The sequence below is a fragment of the Halichoerus grypus genome, chromosome 8, assembly GCF_964656455.1.
Source record: "Halichoerus grypus chromosome 8, mHalGry1.hap1.1, whole genome shotgun sequence".
In the NCBI taxonomy this organism is placed as follows: Eukaryota; Metazoa; Chordata; class Mammalia; order Carnivora; family Phocidae; genus Halichoerus; species Halichoerus grypus.
The window spans coordinates 454,073-477,945 of record NC_135719.1 but is presented as its reverse complement, the minus strand read 5'-3'; the positions used below and the strand labels follow the sequence as shown (position 1 = coordinate 477,945).

The 23,873-nt window shown below is 56.3% G+C and overlaps 1 protein-coding gene across 9 annotated transcripts in view; it reads right to left on the bottom strand.

Moving 5' to 3' along the window:
* ACSBG1 (acyl-CoA synthetase bubblegum family member 1) overlaps positions 1-15,679 on the bottom strand; it is a 44,445-nt gene extending 28,766 nt beyond the window's left edge. For 2 of the 9 annotated variants that reach the window (XM_036067598.2, XM_036067601.2), the window contains exon 1: positions 15,433-15,596. In XM_036067598.2, the coding sequence (XP_035923491.1) occupies positions 15,433-15,494 (62 nt within the window). In that variant the 5' untranslated portion in view covers positions 15,495-15,596. The other 7 variants (XM_036067596.2, XM_036067604.2, XM_036067597.2 and 4 more) reach the window with 6 other exon arrangements.
* Positions 15,680-23,873: the final 8,194 nt, after the last annotated feature.

Below are 23,873 nucleotides of genomic sequence, written 5' to 3'. Positions count from 1 at the left end.
TCAGAACGTACCGGCAGCATGTCCTGCACCTGATAAAAATGTGTGTAAACTGCTTCTGGTTTCAAAAAAGCTAAATACAGACGAAACGAAAAGACAGCTGCCTAAGGAAGCCGGGGGCCAAGCGAGCTCATCCCGCTCAGACGCACTGCAGCCGCCCCCGTCCGGGGTCCCAGGGGAGAGCCGGTCCTCCTCTGGGGACTGTGACAGGGACACCGCGCTTACCCCGTGCACGGCCCACGTGGAGCCCTGAGCCGCAGAAGGCTGGAAGCCTCATTAAGAGAGGTCAGCATCCCGGAAGGGGACAGCACCCTCGCCCACCGTCTGAAACAGACTTTGCAGGACCTCCCTGTGACGTGTGGCTGCTCCCGGGGTCACAACCAGGGACTGATGGCTGGCCCGGCTCGTGACACAGAAGGGAAGGGGGCCACGCTGCGTGGTGCTGGGCCCGTGCCCTCCCCGCGGGCCTGCTGCCCCGTGTCCGGGCGGGGGTGCCGCGGCGCCGGCTTCCGTGCTCGCCCTCGCCCGCGCTCCTACAGCTGCCGGGGGGGGCCTCCAGCCACGCCCCCGCCCCCTCTTTGCTGGCCCCTTTGCAGCGGCCCGGGGGCTGAGAGACCAACGCTGGACAAGCTGGCCTCTTCGGCCTGGGGAGCGAGCCCGGGGACCTGGCTTTCCCAGTGTCCTCCAAGGGGAGCCACCCCGACTGCCCTGACCCCTCCCATGCCCCTCTGACTCCTGCCACTGTTTGGGGCGGCCTCGGGGGCCGGCGAGGGACCAGCAGGTGAGGTGGGACCACCGCGATCAGGACCAGCGCCTGTCAAAGGGGATGAGCACGGTATTCCTGTCCTTCTGGAAAACTAGACTCCTCCTGCCCGCACATACCCCACAAGCACCTTGCCTTACTCGTCTTGCACAGAAACCAAATGTGCTTAGCACCTGTCCGGTCGCTCAGGGAGCGAGGAAGCTCTTGAAGGGCGTGTGTGCGCGAATACACTGTGAGCTGAGGTGCGTGGGACCGGCGGAGGGGCTGGGAGAGCCTGCACTCCCTCTCCTAACCGTCTCTGGTCAGTTGGTCTCTCCTTCGTCCTCCTGTCTTGCCCGAGGAGCTGAAGGGGACCATTTGAGGACAGAGCCTACCGAGGCTCATTCAGCTCCTCCTTCAGAAGCCCTCGGGGATGATCCCCAACACCTTTTCACTCTCACGGCCTTTGGACACTCTGGTTTGGGCCTTGAGTGCCTCACGCGGCTTGGTAAGCTCTCTGAGTCTGTCTGTCCTCTGGCCCTGAGATGCACTAAGGTGCACAGTTGGAGCTCAGGAAACATCCTCCTCAAGTTTTCACCATGTGTGTGACCCACAAGCCAAGAGGAGCCCTCCTTTTCCATGGGAGCCCCTCCTGGAGGGGGCGTCCATCTCCTAGTTATTTTGTTGTCTTTCTTCCCTTTCACCAGCCAGGCACTGTGCTGTATGCAATAGGTGCTCAATAAATGCTTTCTGAGGCTCACCAGAATTGGCCCATCTGGGTTCAGCTCCACTAGCTGTGTGACCCTGGGCAAGTCACCGTACCTCTCGGAGCCTCAGTGCTCTGCGTCAGCCCCGTGTCTGTGGTGAGGATATAGGATACCTGCAACGTGCTTAGTGCTCAGTGGCTCTCACATATTGCTGGGGGGCTGTCATGGGTCTTTTGGGGAGTAAGGAGAAGAAAGTTCTTGGGTACGATTGGGAGGGTGACTCAGTGGAATGGAAACCCCCAAACCCAAGACTGGGGGTCCAGGTGCCACGTGGCCCGGGTACTCTCCCTGGGAGGAGGATGGGGTCCCTGTTCCTTACACGGTCCTCAGGATGGAGTTGGCAGACCTGAGCAGGAGCATCTCTGACATGGTCCCCGTGGGGCGGCCGCGCCCCTCGAGCTCACCCAGGAGACAGTGGGGACCTCAGGGAACGCATCAGCCCCAGAGAGGCCCCGCTCCACCAAACCGCCCTGCAACAGAGACACAGCGTGCGTCACGGGCCGTGGCCGGACTGGGTGAGGACGCAGGTGCCCTCCTTGCTGGGCAGGACTCACCGGCTCCTGAGGCTGGGCACCTGACTGTAATTTACTGCCTGCTAAGCCCACACATCTCATCACATCGAGAACAACACAGAGTCGCCTTCAGGCTCCAGTTTCTATTCCCCGGGCCAGGCGCTTACCAGGATGAGCAAACCAATCAGAGCCCCAGGACTCCTGCTTTGCAGACTCCTGACCCCCCCCCCCCCCGGCCGCCCTCCCCATTCCTTCTTCCAGTTCTTGCTTCTCTCCGCCCCGGGTGCGAGGGGAGACCCTATCTCCCGGAACACAGCAGAGGATTTCAGGGCAGGGCGTTGCCCCAACATTCCCCGGATCCTAAAAGGCCCCAGCTGGGAGAGGAGCAGCACCTCCTCCAGAACCCAGCGTCCCGGCCACCCCGGCTGGAGCGTGCCACACCAGCAGCCCACCCGGGAGCTGCATCCGCACGGGCCTCTCTGATCCCCCCACACGGTGGCCCACGCCACTCACTTCTCCTTAGTCCACATGGCCTGTCTCACCTCGAAGACTGGACTCGCGGCAGCTCTCTCAGGATCCCAGGTTCCTGGCCGAACACCCCACGGAGGGAGAGTGGACGCCCAGCAGGGCCGGGTCCGACTGCACGGGGTGCTCACCTGTCTCCCCCATGCGGAGGCAGGGACAGGGCTCCGCGTTCCCTGCACTCCGCTGGCTAAGGCACCAGGTGTGGGAGTCGGTGCTGCCCGGGCTCCAGGTAATGAGGCAGTGGGGCTGGGCATGCGTGGGGACCCGCCCCGGCCTGCCCCGGGGCTGTGGGTGAGGTGTGGCCCCAGACACCTCTGACCCACCTGGCACGGGCCCCAGCTGCCCACCTGTGAGCCTTACATCAGAGGGTGGGGAGCAGGAGAGGAAGAGGGACCTGCCCGTGTGGGGAGGGGAGGCGGTCTGTGGGCTGCAGGACGACACGGCCCTGGGGCTGCGCGCTGCACCTGAAGCCCGCCTGGGCTCCCGCGGCGGGCTGGGAGCTTCACTTTTGGTTTGGTTTCGACGTTTTAACTTGTCTTTACTAAATGCAGGAGCTGTGCCAAGCACCTTACTCGCGCCGGCTCCTTGCATGCTCTCTACAGCCCTGCGGTGGAGGCTTTCTCCAGAGCCCGGGCTCCAGACGAGCAGCAGAGTGGCCTGGAGAGCCTGAGACTGGCCCGGTGTCGCGTGCCCCGCAAGAAGGCCGAGCAGGGATGGGATCCCGGGTCTCTGTGACCCGCTCCAGAACCAGGACACTACGCGCGCTAGATTTACCCGTTATCTGCATCATAAAACAGCTTTCTCTCCCGTCCCAGGGCAGCAAATGCCCCTGCCCCTTGCCCTCTCGTGCCCCCTCCACTTCTTCCCCCACCCTGGGACTTGGCAGGATTGTGGCATCAAACCCAAACCTTCTAACACCTGGGTCCCTGCTCCTTGGAAACCCCCTCCCAGCCTCCCCTCCAGCCCTGGGGGCCCCCACCCCTTAGCGATCCCTTGCAAGCTACAACTTCAGGGTCCGGACTGCCTCTGGGGGAGGGGAAGACATGCAGGGCCCCGCTGGGCGTTCAGGTGGAATTATAGCCACACCTGAAGGCCCAGGGGCAGGACACAGGTGGTTCGACGGCCCTGACCCCAGTCAGATGTCAGATGCCTCCCGACTACCCCAGGAAGCTGGTCAGTCAATGCCCGCGCACCCACTTCAAGAAAATTCTGCCCTTCACCAAATTCCAGTTCCTTAAAGTTCTCCTTTCCTGACAGCGCATGCCCACTGCCACTTCAGGCTGTCCTGACCATCTGGGTCAGGAGTCCTAGCCCTGAGCCTCTATGGGTCATGAGCCCCTTTGAGAACCTGCCAGAAGCCCCCCTCACCCCCCACCAGTGCTTTGGAAGGGTTCCCAGCCCCAGCAAACCCCAGGAAGGAACGCAGACCTCCTCTGTCCCTGGGACACGGATGACTCCTCCCTCCTCCCGCTGCTCTCCTGCTGAGGGCTGAGCTGCGGCGGCATTAATGATTGGACTTGGCGCTGGGCATGGGTGTGGGTGGGGGATGGCATCAGAAAGGTCCTCAGTTCAAGAGCTGGCAGCAACCCCATGCCTGGGTCTCTCAGCACCCCCGGGGCAACTGGAAACAGTTCCTAAATGGACGAGGAGCCTGGGTAAATAGGCTTCTTCCAGGATCAGGATGGCTTGGGAAATGTGTAATCGTCACTTTCCGTCCCCTTGCAAAACCCACAAGCGGCCTCCTGTTCTTCAGAACCCCCTCCTCCAGGAAGCCCTCTGGGAGAGACCCTCTGGAGCTGCCCTGGCTGAGCCCCTCCCAGAGCACTTAGCATAGAGGCTGGGTGTTATTTTGTTAAACATAACTGCCTACCATGAAATAAAAATCTGAATTAAGCCCATATTCCCGGAGCTGGAAATGATCTGTCCCTTCCCCAGGTCTGACAGCTCCAGGGGGGTCCTCCTTCCTACCGCGAAGAGTGCTTCAGCAGCCCCCACAGAGGGGGCATGGGGGCCTTGCCTCGAAGGCTGAGAGGTGACAGCAGTCAGGTGATGGTCAGTGACCAGAGGAGCATTCAAGGTCACTGGGCTTACCAGACCGAGGCTGGGGTGGGGGATACAGCGAAATTAAAGGAGACAGTTGGCAAGGAGAGAAGGTTCGACTATTTGACCTGAGGCAGAGGATGTGTCCCGAGGCCATGGTGCCGTGGAGGCGGCTGGCCCCGAGGGGGAGCAGCCAGGGCCCCAGGACGGACCAGTTCCCGGGGAACCCTGGTCAGGCAGAGGACTTCTAGGGACCCATGGTCTCTCAGAAAGGGTGAGGACAGGGCACGGGTGGTCGAAGCCATGTCCCTCACACTGCTAGAAGGAACATATCTGGGGCAGGCACCCTGGGGACTGAGCCCCCAGTGCAAGGCTCCCGCAGAGGTGTGTTTGGGGAGAGGCTTCAGCCCCAAAGGCTGGTCCCAGCTCCACCTAGGCTCCTGCCATGTTGGGTGGGGCCAGCCAGCCAGCTCACTTCTAATCCAACTGGCCACACCCAGAGCCTCCAACCCTGTCGGGACAAAGCTCACAAGCCTGCATGGAGATGAACTCGTCCATCCCCAGGCTGTGTTGCAAAACCCGGACTGAGCTGGGAGGCAATCCCGTCCTGCCCAAGAAAAAGTGTTCTGGGCACTGGGACCTGTGGGTTCTAGGCTTGGGATCTGCTCCAGATGGGTGATTGTGGGTGAGTCCCTGGGCCTCTCTGGGGCTGCCTTCATCAAGGAAGGGTGATTTTGGCACCTGGGCTGGAATTCCGCTGCCCCAGGCAGGGACAAGGCTACCAGATGGGGTGTCGTGAGGCCCCTAGGCCTGAGGGGGCAGAGGGAGAACAGGCAGATGTAATAATATCACGTAAAGAGCCAGTTGCTAACGTTCGTGTGGCGTCTCCTGTGGCCTTGTACAGACACGAACACAAGCGACCCTCGGACGGCCCGATGGCGCGCTTCCTAGTGCTATTCTCACTTCACAGGTGAGGAAACTGAGATTTTCCCGAGGCCTTTTGGTTAGCAGACCTGGGCTACAAATTCAGGCAGGTGAGTGTCAGACTTCATATTCTTGGCCAACAGGCTATCCCAGATCATCCCAGGCCTCCTGGGTGGGGCAGGGGCAAACGGGGTAAGGCGCAGAAGGGTGGGCACCCCATGCTCCCATTTTCTGTCATCCACCATCAGATCCTTTTATTACACCCCTCCATCAACTAATATTTTGGAAAAAAATTTTTTTTAAAGATTTTATTTATTTATTTGTCAGAGAGAGAGAGAGAGAGCACAAGCAGGGGGAGTGGCAGGCAGAGGGAGTGGGAGAAGCAGACTCCCCGCTGAGCAGGGAACCCAACACGGGGCTCGATCCCAGGACCCTGGGACCATGACCTGAGCCAAAGGCAGACGCTTAACCGACTGAGCCACCCAGGAGCCCCCCTCGTTTCACTTTTTTAAAAGTTCAAACTAACATCTCTTGAGCACTTAGTAGATGGCAGGCACATTACATATGTTAAGTCATTCAATTACATCAACAATCCTATAAAGTAGGTACTGAATTATAATCCCCATTATATGGGATATGGAAGCACAAAGAGATGAAGTAATTTGCTGTAGGTGATACAGCTAGTAATTGGAATAGTTGGGATTCAAAGCCAGATAGCCTGACTCCAGATTTTATTTATTTATTTATTTATTTATTTAAGATTTCATTTATTTATTTGAGAGAGAGAATGAGATAGAGCATGAGAGGGGGGAGGGTCATAGGGAGAAACAGACTCCCCGCTGAGCAGGGAGCCTGATGCGGGACTTGATCCCGGGACTCCAGGACCATGACCTGAGCCGAAGGCAGTCGCTTAACCAACTGAGCCACCCAGGCGCCCCTGACTCCAGATTTTAAATTCTGAAGTATCATATGCACTGCCTAAACTTGGGTGGGTCTCTGTGAGGCTCCCAAAACCTCTGCACACAGCTCAGCAACATGGGATTTCTTAGGAGCGACTGACTCAGAAAGGCAGAGCCCTGTGGCTGAGACACTAGTGAATGCAAATGCATATTTAAATCCTTTAAATCAACATACTCCTAACCTATCATTACAATACCCAACGTATGACAAAAAATGACCAGACATCTGAAAAAGCAAGAAATTTGAGCCAAAATCGAGAAAAAAGGCAGTCAGTAGAAACAAACTCAGAGATGACGCAGATGTTGCAATAAGCATGCAAGGACTTTAACACAGTTACTAACACATGTTTGATAATTTAAAGAAAAAATATAGACATAATTGATGAACAATGGAGGATTGCCACATGAAAATAGAAAGTATAAGGAAAGTACAATCTCTGAAATGAAAAGCTTACCAGATGAGCTTAACAGCAGATTTGAAACTATCAGAAAAAAAGTTTGTCAACTTGAAGACAGAATGATAGAAATAATTCAATCAAAAGAATAGAGAGAAAAAATAGTTTTTTTTTTTAAATTAAACTATAACAAAACATTGTTGAAAGAAATTAATTAAGATCTAAACGAATGGAAAGTCATTTCGTGATCAAGAGACTTAATATTGTTAAGATGACAATACCATCCCCCCCAAACTGATCTACAGGTCATCATAACCCCTATCAAAATCCCAGCTGACTTTTTTGTAGAAATTAACAAGCTGGTCTAAAGTTTATATGAAAACTCAAAAGACCCAGAATAGCCAAAACAATATTGAAAAAGAACAAAGCTGGAGGATTCACACCTGTTGATTTCAAAACATACTACACACCTACAGTCATTAAGACAACGTAGTACTGGCATAAGGATAAATGTATAGGGGGCTCCTGGGTGGCTCTGTTGTTAAGCGTCTGCCTTCGGCTCAGGTCATGGTCCCGGGGTCCTGGGATCGAGCCCCGCATCGGGCTCCCTGCTCCGCGGGAAGCCTGCTTCTCCCTCTCCCACTCCTCCTGCTTGTGTTCCCTCTCCCGCTGTGTCTCTCTCTGTCAAATAAATAAATAAAATCTTTTTAAAAATTTAAGTCAAAATGTATCAAAGGCTTAATGGTAAGAGCTAAAACTTTAACTATTAGAAGAAAATATAAGTCTATGGGGCCTTGAGCTAGGCACAGCCTTCTGAGATATGATGTCAAGAGCACAAGCAACAAGAAAAAAACAGATAAATTGGACTACATCAAAATTAAGCCTTCTTGTGCTTCAAAGGACACCATAGGTAAAGCAAAAAGATAACCCGCAGAATGGGAGAAAACATTTGCAAATTATACGTCTGATAAGAGAATTACATGTAGAATATACAAAGAACCCTTACAACTCAATTAAGATGACAGGTAACTTGATTAAAACCAGGCAAAGGGTTTCAGTAGACGTTGCTCCAAGGAAGATGCACAAATGGACAACCGCCCCATGAAGTGATGCTCAGCACAGTCAGCCACCGGGAAATCAAAACCACGAGACACTACCTCCCCGCTCCAGGATGGCTGTAGTCAGAAAGGTAGATAATGACCAGTGTCGGGTGGGTGTGGGAAATCAGAGCCCTCACACACGGCTGCTGGGGACTCGAGGTGGTGCAGCCACCGTGGGGAACAGTCTGGCGGGTCCTCAAAAAGTTACACACAGAGTCATCCTCTGACCCAGCGGTCCCACCCCCATGTAGATACCCAATAAAAATACAGGCATGTCCAGATAAACACTGTGCCTGTGTTCATGGCAGCATCATGCATAGTTGCCATCAAGTGAAAACAGCCCGAATGTCCTCCAGCTGATGAGTGGGTGAACAGGACCGGGCGCACCCATGCACCGGAATGTTATCTGGCCGTCCAGGGAATGAAGCACAACGTGGCTGAATCGTGAAAACATTGCTAGGGGAAGAAGCCGTTCACAGTAGATGATACACGAGTTCACTGACATAAAATGCCCAGAAGAAGCAAATCTATAGAGACAAAAAGTAGATGAGTGGTTGCCTAGGGTTGGGGGCTTGAGGGGCAATGGGAAGTAACTGCTAAGAGGTTCAGGATTTCTTTTGGGGATGGCAAAAATGCTCGAAAAGTGACCGTGGTGATGGCTGCACAGCTCTGTGAAAATACTGAAAACTACTGAATTTTACAGTTTAAACGGGTGAATTGTATGATAGATAAATTATATCGCAATTTAAAAAAATGAGCAAAGCCTCAGTGACCTGTCGGACAGTAACAAATGGTCTAATGTACTTTTAATCAGAGTCCCTGAGAAGGAGAAAGAGAATGGGGCAGAAAACAATTTGAAAAAAATCATGTCTAATTTTCCCTCAACATTTGGTGAAACCATCAGCCTACAAATTCTAGATGGAAAACCTAGAAGTCACACGTGATGACCGAGCTTAATCTGCATTAAATGAAATAACGTAAACCCACACTTTAATCCATCCCAGTGAAACTGCTGAAAATCACAATGTTGTAGAAGCAACCAAGGCAGGTGGAGGAGAAAACCTGTCACCTAACAGGAAACAGGAATAGAAACGATGACTGACTGTCCGTAAGTAAAAGGAGACAGGAAGACCCTGGGACCATATACTTGAAAGTGCTAACGTAAATGGTCACCCGGGAGCAATCTTTCCAGTGAAAGTAGCTTTCAAAACAATGATGAAGTGATGACATTTCATCGAAATGACAGGTGGGAGGAGCTGTCACCGCACATCTGTGACAGCTGGAAATCAGGTCTGCAAATCCTCTCACGCCCTCCCGTCGCGGGGCTGTGTCCCACTCCCCTCTCCTCGGAGACGGGCCTTACCAACGACTGGCTTCCACCAAATACAACGTAGTAGCAGCGACGCTATGTGGTCTCCAAGGCTAGATCCTAAGAGGTGATCTGGGTTTCCCCTGACTCTCAGGACACATGCTTTTTGGGTCAGGGAAACTCGTTATATCCAAACTCGTCAGAGGTCTGACTGCCTTGAAGCCACCAGGAACGCACCACAGAGAAATACACAGAAACGCTGAGGGCCATTGCACGGAATCCTGAAGGCAAGAGTCCTGGAACATCTTAGAGGCTGCTGACGGCACTGGATGTAGCCCAGGCAGGAGAAAGAAACCACATGGAGGACCAACACTGCCTGGTTTCAAGACCTACGACACAGCCAAGGCAGACAAGACAGTTTGGTAGGAACGTCAGGATAGAAGACTGGCTCAGTGGAAGAAAGTCCAGAAATAGGCCCATACACGTATACGGTCAATTGATTTTTTTTTTTTTTACAAAGGAGCCTTGGCAGCTTAATAGTGAAAAAAAAATTATTTTCGACAAATGGCACTGGAATAACTGAATAAATATGTGGAAAAATATTAATTTGAGATGGATCATGCACCTAAATATAAATGCTAAAACTATCAACCTTCTGGAAGAACACATAGAAAAGTATCTTAAAACCTTAGCATAGGTGGATTTCTTAGAAATGACACAGTGGCACTAACCATAACAGAAAAAAGTAGATACATTGGATTTTATAAAAAAAAAAGATGTTTGTTCATCAAGACACCATTAAGAAAGTGAAGATAACCCACAAAGTGGGAGAAAATATTTGCAAGACATTTATCTAATGAGGGACTGATGTCCAGAACATATAAAGAATCTCTGCAAACAAGAACAAAAGGATTAAGAACCCAATTACAAAATGGGCTAAAGATTTGAATAGACACTTCACAAAAGAATGTAGACGAATGGCCAGTAAGCACTTGAATGTATGCTCAACATCGTTACCAGGGAAATTAAAACTGAACCTGCAAGAAGATTCCACCGCTCACCCAGCAGAGTGGCCAGTGGTAAAAAGAGTAACGCTCCCGGCGCTGACAAAGACGTGGGGCAGCAGAAAGTGCTGGCGGATGGTACGAGCACGTGCGAAAACGTCTGGTGGCTTCTTCAAACATCCCCCGGCCCTGCGCCAGCAGTAGTATCCCCAGGGGCTGATCCAAGAAAATGAAGACGCATGTCACAAACACCTTACACAAGCATGTTCGTTACAGTTCTAGTCATAAAATCCTCAAACTGGAAACAGCCCAAATGTCCTCCGCAGAAGAATGGATAATCCACCTGCGGATAGCTTGGAGCGGAGTCCACTCCGCAGGGCAGAAGGGTGGGCGGCCGAGCACTTAGCCATAGGGGTGAACCTCCCAGTGAGCGAGAGGAAAAGGCCTGTGCCGTGTGATCCCGTCGACAAGACGTTCAGGGATTGCCAGACCACTGTCTGTCCTAACTGGCTGCTTACATAAGAGGGGGCAACGGCTGACAGTCAGGGAGTGCAAGAACATTCTGGAATGACGAAACGTTCTGTATTTCTACATGTTGCTGAGTACAGGAGTATTTGCTTTTTGTCAAAGTCATCAAGTTATACTCATCTTTGTGCATTGCACTATATGAAAAATTTGCTTCCATTAATACAAAACATACAACCTATTAGATTCTGCAGATGTAAAGTCTTATTTTAGAGCTTCTTGGGGCTAGAGTCCAAGCTAGGTCCTGGATGTCCTTCACATGGTCATGACCTTCACAGATTCCAAAGCACTGTCCCAGCCCTGCCCTCAAGCGTCCCTCACAAGCTCCCTTGCAAGGAGCCAGGGCTGCCTGGGAGGAGAGACTGGAGCCAGGACCCAGGGTGATGCAGGGCTTTCTCTAAATGAAACCATGTCTTTTGCAGGGACAAAGAAGTAAGTAGTGAGTTCCCCATCACTGGAGGTATTCAAATCAGGGTAGGTTGATAATATGTGAATGTTGTGATGGAGTGGGTTAGACTCAGTGACCTAAAAAAAACCCACTGACCTGAGAGTCTGCCATTCAAGGGCTTGCCTGGGGACAGAGTGAGTCAGCTTTGGGCCCAGCGTCCTGACTCCAGGCCAGCTTAGGCTCTGCTGTCCCCGGCCAACAACTTGGCATCCCCTGCAAGGACCCGGGGCTGGCTTGGGCTGACCTGCACCCGAAGGAGCCAGATCTGTAGTCAGATGTCTGGAGACTGGGGCCTCTCACGCCACCGATGTGCCCTTTGTACAGGCACCCTTGGCACCAGCCCCGGGCCCTCCTGGGGCACGTATACTCCCAAGTGTTCTGTCCTGTGCCCACTGGCCTTGCAGATTCTCGAACACGACGAGCTCCTTTCCACCTCAGGGCCTTTGCACACTCTGTGCCTTTTCCCTAGAAAGCTCTTGCCCTGGGGCGCCTGGGTGGCTCAGTCGTTAAGCCTCTGCCTTCAGCTCAGGTCATGATCCCAGGGTCCTGGGATCGAGCCCCGCATCAGGCTCCCTGCTCAGTGGGAAGCCTGCTTCTCCCTCTCCCACTCCCCCTGCTTGTGTTCCCTCTCTCGCTGTCTCTCTCTGTCAAATAAATAAATAAAATCTTTAAAAAAAAGACTAAAAATTATGAAAAAAAAAAAAAAAGAAAGAAAGCTCTTACCCTAATCACCCCCTACTCACCTTTCGGGTCTCAGCTTAGGTGTTGCTTCCCCTAAGGAAGCCTTCCCCAGCCCCGGAGTCTAGGTTGGACATCTGTTACATGCTGTCCATAATATCTTTAAAAAAATTACCAACATTCTAAAGATACCTTTTATTGTGATAAAATATATATAACACAAATGTGCCATTTTAGCCGTTTGGTGGTATTGATCACACTTCCTCTTTCTTTTCCTTAATTCCTTCGTGGCACCGATCCCAGGGACAATGACAAGTCATTGTATAATTACTGTTTGATGCGGGTCTTCGTTGCAAGGATGTGAACTCCTTAGGTCAGAAGCTCGCCCTGTTTTCTGTGATACTCTACAGTGCTTAACATAGTGCCTGACGCAGTCAACAATGAATGATTTTCAATAAATGAACGTGTATTTATGAAAGCAGAGAAAAACAATAAAGATACCAAAAACAAAAACAAAAAACCCCTGCCATAGCCGTGCTTCGTGCCACAGGGAAGCAGGGAGGAGGCTGGGGAGAACCAGAAGGCCCTGGGTAGTCCATATTCTTTAAAATGCCTGTATCCTTCCCCCTAGTATTTGCAGTTTGGCTGTCCCTCTAGGCTTGCACATCCCAGCGATGGGGAGCTCACCCCTTGTCCTCCCTGGAAAGCTCTGTCAGTGAGAAGAGCCTCTTTCCCTGGGCTTGCAGGAGCCCCCTGGCCTGCCCCACAACCCTGGCTCCCAGGGACCTCCTCTCTGCACCCAGTCTTGGGTGGGCAGAGCTGGGAGGGGCAGCTGGGAGCCCAGGGGAAGTGTGGTCAATTCACCATCCTTCCCTGGGCCAGACTCGGCCCCGCAGGCTCTGTCTCCGGCCTCCAGCCTCCAGCCCGCCCTGCTGGCTTCCTCTCCCCCCAGACTGGGCTCTCTTCTGCTTCTGCTGCTTCTTTGGCATCAGGGTTCCTCAGGGTCCCCTCCTCTGGCCACGGCTGCCCTCGTGCCTGGCTGCCCCTAGTCTGGCCACACCGGCCCGTCCAGACCTAGAAGTTAGCCTGGCCCTACCTGACCGGTCTGATGGCTGCCTATAACCCCTCCACACCACACCTTCCAGCCACATGGTGCCCTTGCCTGCCCCCCGGGCATCCACAGCCTTACAGACCCAGAACTGCCCCTTTCCCTGGCTCCTTTGAAGGCCCTCCTCCAAGCTGGGCTTCTTCAGCCTCGGGGAGGCTGGGATCTGTCCTGGACAGAGACTCTAACAGGGGCCCCGGACGCACGCAGTGGTGTCCTCCTGTGTGGCGTGACCTAGCACCACAGTGTCAAAGGGCACAGACCCAGCTCCAGCCCAGCGGCTTCGAGCTCCGCTGGCCCTGGCCGGGCTCCTTCCCCCCAGACCCTGCCCACACCTCCCAGCGCCAGCCCTGCCATTGGCTTGGCACAAAAGGGAATTCACGTTGGTCAGGCTGGTGTGCAAACCCTCCTCCGGCTCTCAGTTCCTGCCTCCTCACCCCACCCCCCGACCTCCAGTCCTCCCCTCTGCAGCCCTGGGAAGGGGGTTGGGAAGATAAGGCCCCTCTCGGGCTATTGGAGGAATGCAGGCCCGCCGTCTCTGGGGCACAGGGCGGAGAGGTGGAGAGGAGCTTCAGAACAACATCGAGTTCTTTCCTTGCAGCTACTCTGCAAAGCTGGTGGAGCGGGAGCATCTCCCCCATGGGACAGACAGGGGGACAGAGGCTCCGAGAGCCCGTCTTGCCCGGGGTCAGAGCAGGTCTTGAGCAGAGCGGGTTGGGAACCCAAGACCATCCCCCGCCTGGTGCTGCTAAGAGAGTGGCCGGCGTTGCCAGGACGTCTCCCATGCCTGGGAGGGTGGCCCTTCTGCTTCTGGAACCGTGCCATCCACACTGGCTAGTAGCTAATAGGATCTGCCCAAGTTCTCTGCGAGGTCAACGGGGGTCAGGCGCTCTGTCTTCGTGGGCACAGAGGGTGGGATTGAGGCTCAGAGAAGCTAGACAACTTACCCAAATCCTCTAAGCAAGAAAGCAGAGGGGCAGGTCCTCCAGCTCTGGGTTTTCAGCCCTCTGTCCCTAACAGGGGCTCTGTCCCCGTTTGACGGCCTCCTTTTCATAGTGTCTGCAAAGCAGGCTCAGCCTCTGTGGACCCCCTGCCCAGCTCCTCCAGAGTGGCCAGGCCCCAGCGAGTGCACAGGACCCTCTGCCACCCCTTGTCACCATGGGCCTTCTCGGTGGACCTCAGGAAACCCTGGGCTCCTGACCCCCACCTTGACTGCTCGTTTTCGGGCACAGGGAACCCGGAGAACCAGCAGAGCTTGGTGCTTCCTGACAAGGGCTGAGCTTTCAAGGTGTGCCTATGAGCGCTTTGCCGCCAGGAAGGAGGTGGCAGGACCCCCCGTGTGCTGAGCAGTCCAGAACCTCCCCTGGGTGAGGAAGCTCCGGCCAGCTTACCTCAAGGGCCTATTGACCCTCTGTGTGTGGCCCTTGTCTGGGGAGAGGGGCTGGACCTCCTGCTCTTGAGGCCTTGCAGGCAAGGACCCCCTGCTTCTGGAGGGTTCCCTGGAGACCCAGAGCCCAGCCCTTGGAGGGGCCTCTGTCTCTGAGGCTCATTAACATTCGTTCCATCCTCAGAGCCCCTCCCGTTGGAACAGTGGCCACTCACTCTGGAGCTCAGACCTGGCGATTACCACTCCCGTCCACCTCCCATTCCACACGCAGCGCCCCGACCTCTCCCATCCCCGAGGTCCCTGACTTCCTTCACGTCTTTCCACCATGGCCAGCGCCCCCAATTAGAAGTCTCTTCCTCCTCCTCGGCTGGCGCCCCTTCTGGGCACAGAGCACAGATGTCTGGACCCTGGAGGGTGTCTGCCGTCTCCCTGCCTCCTGGCTGGGGCGTTCTGAGGCCGGGACTGGGTCCCTTCTTCTCAGGATCCCCTGCTCCTTGGATGGACAGGGCCTGGGGCAGAGTGGGTGCCAGCAAATGTCTGACTAATTGAATCTGCTTTCCGTGAATCGCAGATTAGTGAATATGCACAGTGCAAGGGCTTTGGGGAGGCTGCAGCCCAGAGAGGGGCAGGGACCTGCCAAGGTCACACAGACAGCTAGAGCTCTCCCTATCCTTGCCTCTTATCAACCCCACATGCTAGAGGCCCCCTGGGGGAGACAGGGAAGGGTTCTTAAGGACGGAAGCATCCTTCCCCCATTCCACGGCAGCCCCTGGCTCACGTCCCTGGGGGGCAGCTCCCTTTTCGGTTGAGCCCCTCTTGGCCACACAGGGCAGTGGACACAAGTATCAGCTCAAACAACTCACATCCCAGCCAGTGCTCATTCCAGGGCTCTTCCAGACCCTTCCTTCCATTTCCCAGATGAGGAGACTGAGGCTCAGAGGATGGAGCCGCTTGCCCAGGTCCACGGGGCAGAGCCTAGCCCAGAGCGCGGACACAGGCCTGACTCCTGGCTCACCTCGCTGCCGAGCTTTCCTGGGGGGCCTGGCTGGCCTGCGGGGCCTCTGCGCTGTCTGGCATGCTGGGGTCCTCGGGGGCAGCCGCGTCCAGCTACAGAGCTGCGTGGCATCTGCCGCGGGCACCTGCTCAAGAGCTCGGTGCCCCACTGGGCGAGAGGCTGGCCTTGAGTGGGCAGTGGGGGCGGGTCCTGGGCCGAGGGGCGGCGACTGGAGCGGCCCAAAGAGGCCCATTTCCTCTCTATTTTTAGACGCTCAAAACGATCCTCAGGGGTGAAGTTGCTCAGGATGAAAACTTTCCTTTTCTTCGTGGTTTTGTTTCACGGGAGGCGAGGAGAATTTCAATGAAGCCAGTGTTCTTTTTGATGCAAATCGGCCCCGGCTCTCCCAGGAAGCCTGGCCAATGGGCTCCGGGCTTCTGGGCCCCCTGAGACCGTCCTCACCAGCCTGACAGGCCACACTGGGGCAGAAGGCGATCTCAGCCCCAGTGTGCACCCGGACCCTGCCGAGACTGCCGCCCCGAGTGCCCGCATTCTGCAGCCTTGCCTCCCTGTCTGCCCGACACAGCCCTGGCGGGCGGTCTCTCCTCCCGGCCCACCTGCCCAGGCCCTGCCCGGACGCGGGACAGCGGAGGAGGGGCCCTGACTCCCGCCCTCCAGGAGCCCAGTCTGGGGGAAGCAGAGACATTCCCACCCCGAGGACTATCCTGTCATTGTGACAGGCCTCTGGCCCGAAGCAGACGTGATAGAGGGACCGAGGGCCGTGACCGTTCCAGGGCACCGAGAGACAAGCATGGATCTGCCCCTTCGGGGGAAGGGGAGAAGAGTGCCGATGGGCTTGCGCGGCCATAGACAGCTAGACGCGGGGCAGGGAGAACAGAGGGCGTCCTCCGAACCCCAGGAATCCCCCCTTACACTGGGTAGTGGTTCCGGAAGGATGCTGGGACGAAGCACCACGGGATGGGGGGCTTACAACACACAGGTTGTCTCACAGGTCAGACTGGTGAAGTCAGGGCCTCAGCAGGGTCGCCCCCTCCAGGACGCTAGGAGAGCCTCTTTCCTCGCCTCTGCCAGCTTCTGGTGGTGGCCTGTGGCCCTCGACGGCCCTGGCTTGGACGCGCTGCACCCCAGTCTGTGCCTCCGTCCCTCATTCTCTCCTCTCACTACGAGGTCAGCGGTCACTGGACCAGGGCCCACCGAATCCCATACGACGTCATCCTAATGGCTCCCATCTGCAAAGACCCTACTTCCAAGCAAGGTCACATTCCGAGGCTCTAGTGGGCATGAGTTCTGGGGACATAAGTCAACCCAGTGCAAACTCTATTCAGGACACGTTGGTGGCGATTCCTGTGAGGTGAGCCCAGAAAGGGGCAGAGGGTTCAGCTGGGTCGCCGGGAATGCTGTCCTGACGGGTGGCGGCAGGGGGCTGAGAAGGAGCTTGGCTGTCTGCTGGAAAATTCAGGCATCGGCCTCAGGCCTCGGGAGGCTGCCTCCCAGTGCTGTTGAAGGTACACAGGACAGGGGGCCCAGAGTCTGGCTTTGAGGCCTGAACCTTCTCCCATGCCCCCTCCCCTGGGACCTTGCGTGGGTCCCTGCCCCTCTCTGGGCCTCAGTTTGACTGTTTGAATCATGTGGGTAAAGGCCTGAGACTGGGCACCTAGACAGGGAAGGTGCGGGGGTTGGGGGGGGCATGTTCCTGAATCGGGTGTGCCAGCAGGACTGCGCCTTATTGATAAGTCCCGGAGCCCCCAGCCACGGGGCAGCTGAGTCAGGGAAGAAAGATGTCCAATTCTTGGCTAAGAAGGAGGCCTGGAAGGGTTTGGAAGGAGGTGTGAACAGGCCTAGCAAGTGCATCCTTCTCCTCCCCCTCCCCCAGATTCTTAGGGGTCCTAGGAAGGAAGCCGGCCCTGGGGAGCGGTGTGGGAAGGGGCCTCCTTGGGCCATTTCCCGCAGTGGAGATGACAAGGCCCCTGAGTGCCACCGAGGAGACGGTGCCAGGACACCAGGGAAGGGAGGGCCTGGGCAGCCCCCTCCTCAGAGCCGGCGACGGACCAGGGGCCCACCTGGGGAGAGGGCAGAGTTGGGGGCCGGCAAGAGAGGCTGCTGGCCACTCCCCTGGGCACCAGGACAAAGGCACGTGCCGCACAGAGGGAGGGTGCTGGGCTCGGTGCGGGAGGTAAGGACAGCAAGCAGCCGAGTCTGGTTGAGCCGTGTGGACAGTCCCCATTCCCCGGGGAAAGTAACTGTGACCACAGGCTGGTCAAGCTGCCTCTGCCCCCTGGATTCCGTCTGTGCCCGCTCTGCCCCCGCAGCTGAGCTGTGTGGACGTCACCGGGGTAGAGTTAGGCCAACGCAGGGGGCACAGGGTGGAGCGAGAGGCTGGGGGCTGGTTCCTCGCGCCCCTCGGCTGCTGGCAGGGTCAGCAGCAGCTTCCTTGCTCCTGTGCGAGGCCCTAAGAGGCCCGGGGTAGGGCCGCCCGTCCCGGCTCCTTGGCCAGGGGAGGGGTCTGGTTCCCCGCTGCCCCCCCCGTCGTGGGATGAACATCGAGGTTGTTTGTAGCCGCAGTGAGCAGGCGTGCCTGGACCATCAGCACTTCACCCCAGGACAAGTTCCCACAGTGGAACTGCTGGGATGTGACTCAGTTTAAAGTTAGAAATGACAGTTTTTGTGACATGGCTAGATTGAACATTCTGCCATTAGGAGGAAGAAGGGGAGAGGTTTAAAATTTTTTCCGTCAAGTTACAGAGAAAGAAAGCTGCAGTTTTGCCCACCTGAGTTTGTCGACTGGGAAGCCCCATCCACATTCTGCACCAGCTGGAGGGCCCCCCTCTCTGCTCGGTACTTGGGGTGCAGGGTGGGGTGCGGAGGGCTTGCTGACTGGAAATAGGGTGTCTCCATGCTCCAGGCCCAACGGTAAGATGGGGTTGTGGATGGCACAGGTGTTCTTAGCTGGGAGTGTGGGAAGTCCCTGAAATCACAGGCTGTGTGTGTGTGTCCCCATTTGTCCCCGTCTCTCTAGGGAGAGGGCTCTAGCCCTTAGCAGACCCCCGAGATGATGGGCCAGTGAGCAACCGTAGCAGGAGGAAAGCCCCGAGCTTTGGGGTTACACAGACCTGGGTTCAGCTCCCCGTTCTTGTGCTCAGGAGCTGAGCGACCTTGGGGAAGGGACTCCAGCGCAGTGAGCCTGAGCTTGGCCGCAGTGGGGTGGGTTAGTAACTGCGACTTCTGAGAGTCGTGGGTGAGGAGTGAACAAGGTGCCCCGCACAGAGGCGGTGGCCGATGGGGCTTCCTTGAGGCACCGCGGCATTTGCAGGGATAGCCTGATCTCTGCCTCCTTCCCTGCACCGGAGCTCGAGGGGACGACGGTCCCCCCACCGGTCCCCACCAAGCTGACCTGGAACAGGACGGTGCGAATGTGCACGCAGAGCCCATTTCCCTCTCCTGGAAATTAGATTAGGAGGCTTGGGAAAGAAGAGGGAAGGGGCAATGAGGGGGCGGGGCTGAAGGAACGAGGGGGCGGGGCTGCGGGGATCGGGGCGGGGCTGCGGGAAGGAGGAGTCCTGGAAGGGACCCAGGGGACTGGATGTGATGAGGGTGGAGGCCGGGCCCCCATCAGATGTGGACGCCTGACCTTCCCAGGCCCGGACCTGGGGGAGCAGAATGCAGCCTTGGCCCCCGCGCAGGGATGAGGCCACACAGGCCCGTTACAGCTGCACTGTGAGAGCACATTCCTCCTCCGCGCCACCCAAAGCTCCCCTTGTCAGAACAAGAGCCACGGTCCTCACCCTGGTCCACCAGGCCCTCTGTGATCTGGCCTCCGCTACCTGACGGCGCCAAGGAACGACTTGCAAAGACAAATCCTGGCACAAATGTGAATGTGGCAACATTGTGAACAGTTGGGAGAAAATCGAGTCTATGTGTCCCTACATGTCCTGGCGGAGCCGGATGGGGGCTCGGCCGGCCGTGACTACATGCTCCGGCAGCTCCCCAGCCTGGAGGACCGAGAGTTTTCCAGTTCATTCCAGATGGTCACAGTCTCTGCCGGGCTTGCACACCTCTGGCCTCGTACACCCTTAAATGTTCTTCTTTACTTTGACCCACTTTTAAAATCTAGAAATGGATTCTGGTTTCATCCTAAGCCATTCCATCCGTGAAGTCACAAACTGCCTGATTTGCTCCACACACACGTTTCCCAAAGCGCGCTGAAATTAATGTGAAACTTTCAAGAAACGTTTGTCCCTTCCACCTATCCTATTTGATCCTAGGACACTTTTGGAATCTGCTATAGAAAAAGCTGGGGAAATTTAGTTTTATTTTCACTGGAGGAGGTAAATGTTTTTCATTTGAACCACGCCAGCACCAGGGAATGGCTGTCAGAAGCATCACGCGGGTAAGTGGTTCAGACCCGAAGCGCACACCGAGGACTTTTGGGTTCTGGGAACGTGGCTGGAAACCGAGGTGGAGGCATAAGCATGCTGTTCAAAACTGTAGGAGCAGGTAATAGAGCCGAAACTCGGAGCACAATGACCAAGCATTGGCAGGAGGCTGGGGGGGCGGGGGGGAGCGACGCCTAATGAGCTAAGTCATTGTACACAGGTGTCCTCCATGGCTGATAAACCAAGACCGCCGGAGATGAGCATATGCTTTAAACCTGCGGAACCCTCTCAAGAAACAGGTGTTATGAATAGAAATGGTTTAAAAAACAAAACAACCCACAGAAGCATCTGCAGCTCGGGCAGGGGGAGCACCAACTCCTCCGGGCTATTTTTCTGATACCATGTATATGTATTACTAGGGCATAGTTTTTTATTTTGTTTTTTAAATTTTGAAATGCTGTGCTCTGGAGCTCTGGCTTAGGCTGCTTGGAACTGCAGCATCTCCCATGTGCCCGATCTCCAAGAACCGCCTCCGCCCCCAGAAACCACCTTCCTCCCCCCAAGCCCAGTTTCCAGGCCCCTGTGCACCCGGGGGCTCCGGGGCCAGGGCTGCGTCTGTGTCCTCTGGACAGGTGGGGTTTGGGGACCCCGCTTCCAGCTGAGTTTCCTCCAGCTCTGGACAGAACCCCAGGAAGCGTTCCTGAGGCTCAGACTCCTCTCCCAGGGCCTCAGGGTCTCACAGATTCACCACCAGGACAGAATTTTCCCGAAGCAGCGGCCGAAGAATGTGGCATGTTGGGGTTCTGACGAGTGGGCCTAGGGCCGGGAGGGGGCAACGGGGCTACCTGGGAACAAGCCCTTTGAGGGAGGAGACTGGGGCAGACGAAGAGGAGGTGGGCGACCCCAGAAGCACGTCTGCCGAAGAGGCACCTTCTTCCCTCACCTGGAAGGCCCAGACTGAGGGCCACAGAGCTGGTGTTCTCAGGGCAGAGGCTGAGCACCGGTGTAGGGTTAGAACGCAGCCCAGGACAAGTCACCCCCCTCCGAGTCTGTTTCTTCATTTAAAGAATGGGGACGCTTGGTTGCCAGGGGCAGAAACCCTAACCAAAACCAGCTTAGGGAACAAGGACAACAAAATGGGGCTCTCCAAGAAGGCAGGGCTAACAAGTAAACATGGGCGGTGGGTGGGGCTGGGGTGCAAGCTGGGCTGGGCTGGTCTGCCCGCCCCCCACCCGCCCAGGCCTCATGCCTCCCATCAGTCCCTGTCCTCCCAGACACTGTTTTTGCACCAGCTCCCTCGTGTGGAGACAGAGGAGACCGGGAGGAGCCTGGGTGTCCCATAGGATATGACAAAGAGCTGTTTTTGTGAGCCACGGTGGGGCCGCTCACCACCTTGTATTGGCTTTCCACCCATTTCTGCCTCACTTCCTCCCCGCCCCGCACATCAGTGTCCTAGGAATGCAGTCCCAGCAGTCTTAGGGCAGAAGCTTTGCCTTGGGCTCTGTTTTCTGGGGAACCTGGGATAAAATAGCTGCTTACAAGCTGTGTGACCTTGGGTACATTATTTAACCTCTCTGTGCTTCAATTTTCTCATCTGAAAAATTGAGTCATAGTAATTCCTATCTGGTGGGTTCCAGTGAGTTAAATGTACAGAAGGCACCTGGAGCTGTGGAAGCTTTCAGTAAGAGGTAGTGTTTGTTATTTTTATTACCCTGGGCCCCGAGAAAGCTCCAAATTGGCACGGAGGCAGGTCCTCATGGGAGAATGGTGGGAGCGTGCTGGTTGCTGCTCAGGCCCCCAGCCCCGCCCCGGGCTAGCTGCCCTTGGAGCTGGGGGCTGGGCTGAGGCTGGGAGGGAGCCCTGGATGAGGGTCCGCAAGCCTTGGCACACGACCCTGGGTGAGGACTTCATGGCCCTGAGCCTCAGTTTCCCCACTTATGAAGTGACATTTACATGCACACCCGTCTCAGGTCCTCATCTAGGGCAGGGCCAATGGAGCTCCAAGAGCTTCGCTGACCGAACACTCAGTGAGCCTCTGCCCCAGGTGAGGTCTGTGCGTGCCAGGCCTGGGGACCACGGCCTCCATGTTACACTCGAGGGAACTGAGGCCCAAAGAGAGGAAGCAACCTGGCCCACGTGGGGGAAAGGGCTGGTGGCACTGGGCATGCTCCCCCAAGCCTGGCACAGACCCCCAACGTCAGGGAGCCGGGGGGCAGGGTCTGGGGACCCTCCAGCTCTGCCTGGGCTGATGCATCTGTGGCCTCTTCAGTGGATGGCCCGCCAAGGCCTCGGAGTCCTGGACGTGGCCCGGGCAGCCAGGAGCCAGGGCCGAGGAGGCAGGCTGGGGGAGCCCAGCGCTGGTCACCACAGGGGCTGAATATCCACGCGTGGAGAGTGTGCTCTCTGCTCAAACCCTGTGTCCTACTTAATGACAAACCTCTAAGGCCGGGCAGCAGGGCGTAACGAAGGAGCATCTTTAGCAGAGTCAGGCTGGGGCCCTCTCGGGTTCTAGCTGACCCTTTCCTGTCCAGCCCCTGATCCTTGATGTCCAGAGGGCACCAGCTGGGAAGAAATGAAGTCCGCTCACACTCAGGTGTGAGTGGCCACATCCTGGCCTAATGGTGTCAGCAGCCTGGCCCTCCTACAACAGGAGAGGGGAGCGAGGCCACCCCGGCGTTCCACGTGCCCAGAGCCATGCCACGCATCCACACCCGAGGCTCGTGTGTGTGTCAGGACGGCCCGCCAGGAGGCGATCGTGTAACCCCACCGAGCAGATGGGGACACTCCGAGAGGCTAGGACATGCCGAGGTCCCACAGCGAGCCGTTACACACTTGAGGCCAGAACGCAGGCGGTCTGAGCTCCCAGCCAGGCCTGGCTCAGCAGCGCTGGTGTAACTCAGGGGGTTTGCCGCTCGGGGTGCGTCCGAGGGAACACGACTGAAGGACGTGTGGAAATTCCTTGTTACAAGTAAGGAGCCGGGGAGATGGCGCTAAGCACTGTCTCCCACGGGGTTAAGTGCAGGAAGCATATTTGGGGCATTAGGGGCCGGGCAGGGAGCTCGCACAATCCCTGGGTTTCAGTCGAGGACGCCTCGTGCACCAGCATGCTGGTGCCCACACTGTAGGTTCCCAAAATGGTAGAAAGCTCCACCCGCAGCAGGAGCTCCTGGCATTATAACGAGCTAGAGGTAACTTCAAGCTAACTCAGGGGGCGTTGTGCCCGGCTCAGACCGGCTCCCGGAAGGGGCTGTCAGCTGAGACACCTAGTCGCGCTTCTCCGTGGCTGGAGCTGTGGGTTCTGCAAAACCAAACACGTTCCTTCCCTGCCCTTCCCCTCCTCCCTTCTGCTGAGGGTTTTCAGCCCTCTGATTTGAGCCACCTCCCGATGCACCCGAGCCACCAGCGAGGGCTTGCCAGGCTGTGGGTGGGAGCTCAGAGGAGGCTGCCCCGACCCAGGGGAGGAGTCTTGGCTGTGCGCAGGGAGCCCGGTGGATGGAGCTCAGCATGGGGACAGTGACAGCTAAATGCATCGGCGCTCTTTTCTGTAACATCGCCCAAGAGTCTAAAAAGCTTTTTTTTTTTTCTTTTTCCACATAAGAATCTGATCGCCCCAACAGACTGCTTTTGCCTGGTAGGACTGCAGGAGATCCATTCTTTTTGGAGTTCACCCTGCAGCAGAACCAAGTCAGACCCTGAGCCCCCAAGCCCCAAGAAGACTGAGTGGAGCCCCAGGGGGAGCTGGGGGTTCTGGGACCAGCTTCCATCAGCCCTTTCTAGGACCTGGGTCACAGAGGAGCCAAGTCACCCCCAGGGCCCTTCTCAGCATCTGTAACTGACCCCCCTTGGGCTTTGCCCCCGTCCGGAAAGAGCATTCACACCGCAGGGCCGTGGGAAGCTGAAGAGGTGATGGAAAGGTGCAGAAAGTGGGGAGGGCTGCCTCCCCTCACTCCAGGCTTCCCACACTCACCTCCTCTGGGAAGCCTTCCCAGATACCCCTATATGCTCCAGCTTTTTCTGGGACAATCCATGGAGACTCCCTCCCTGCCACCAATAGCTACGCTGCCCCCT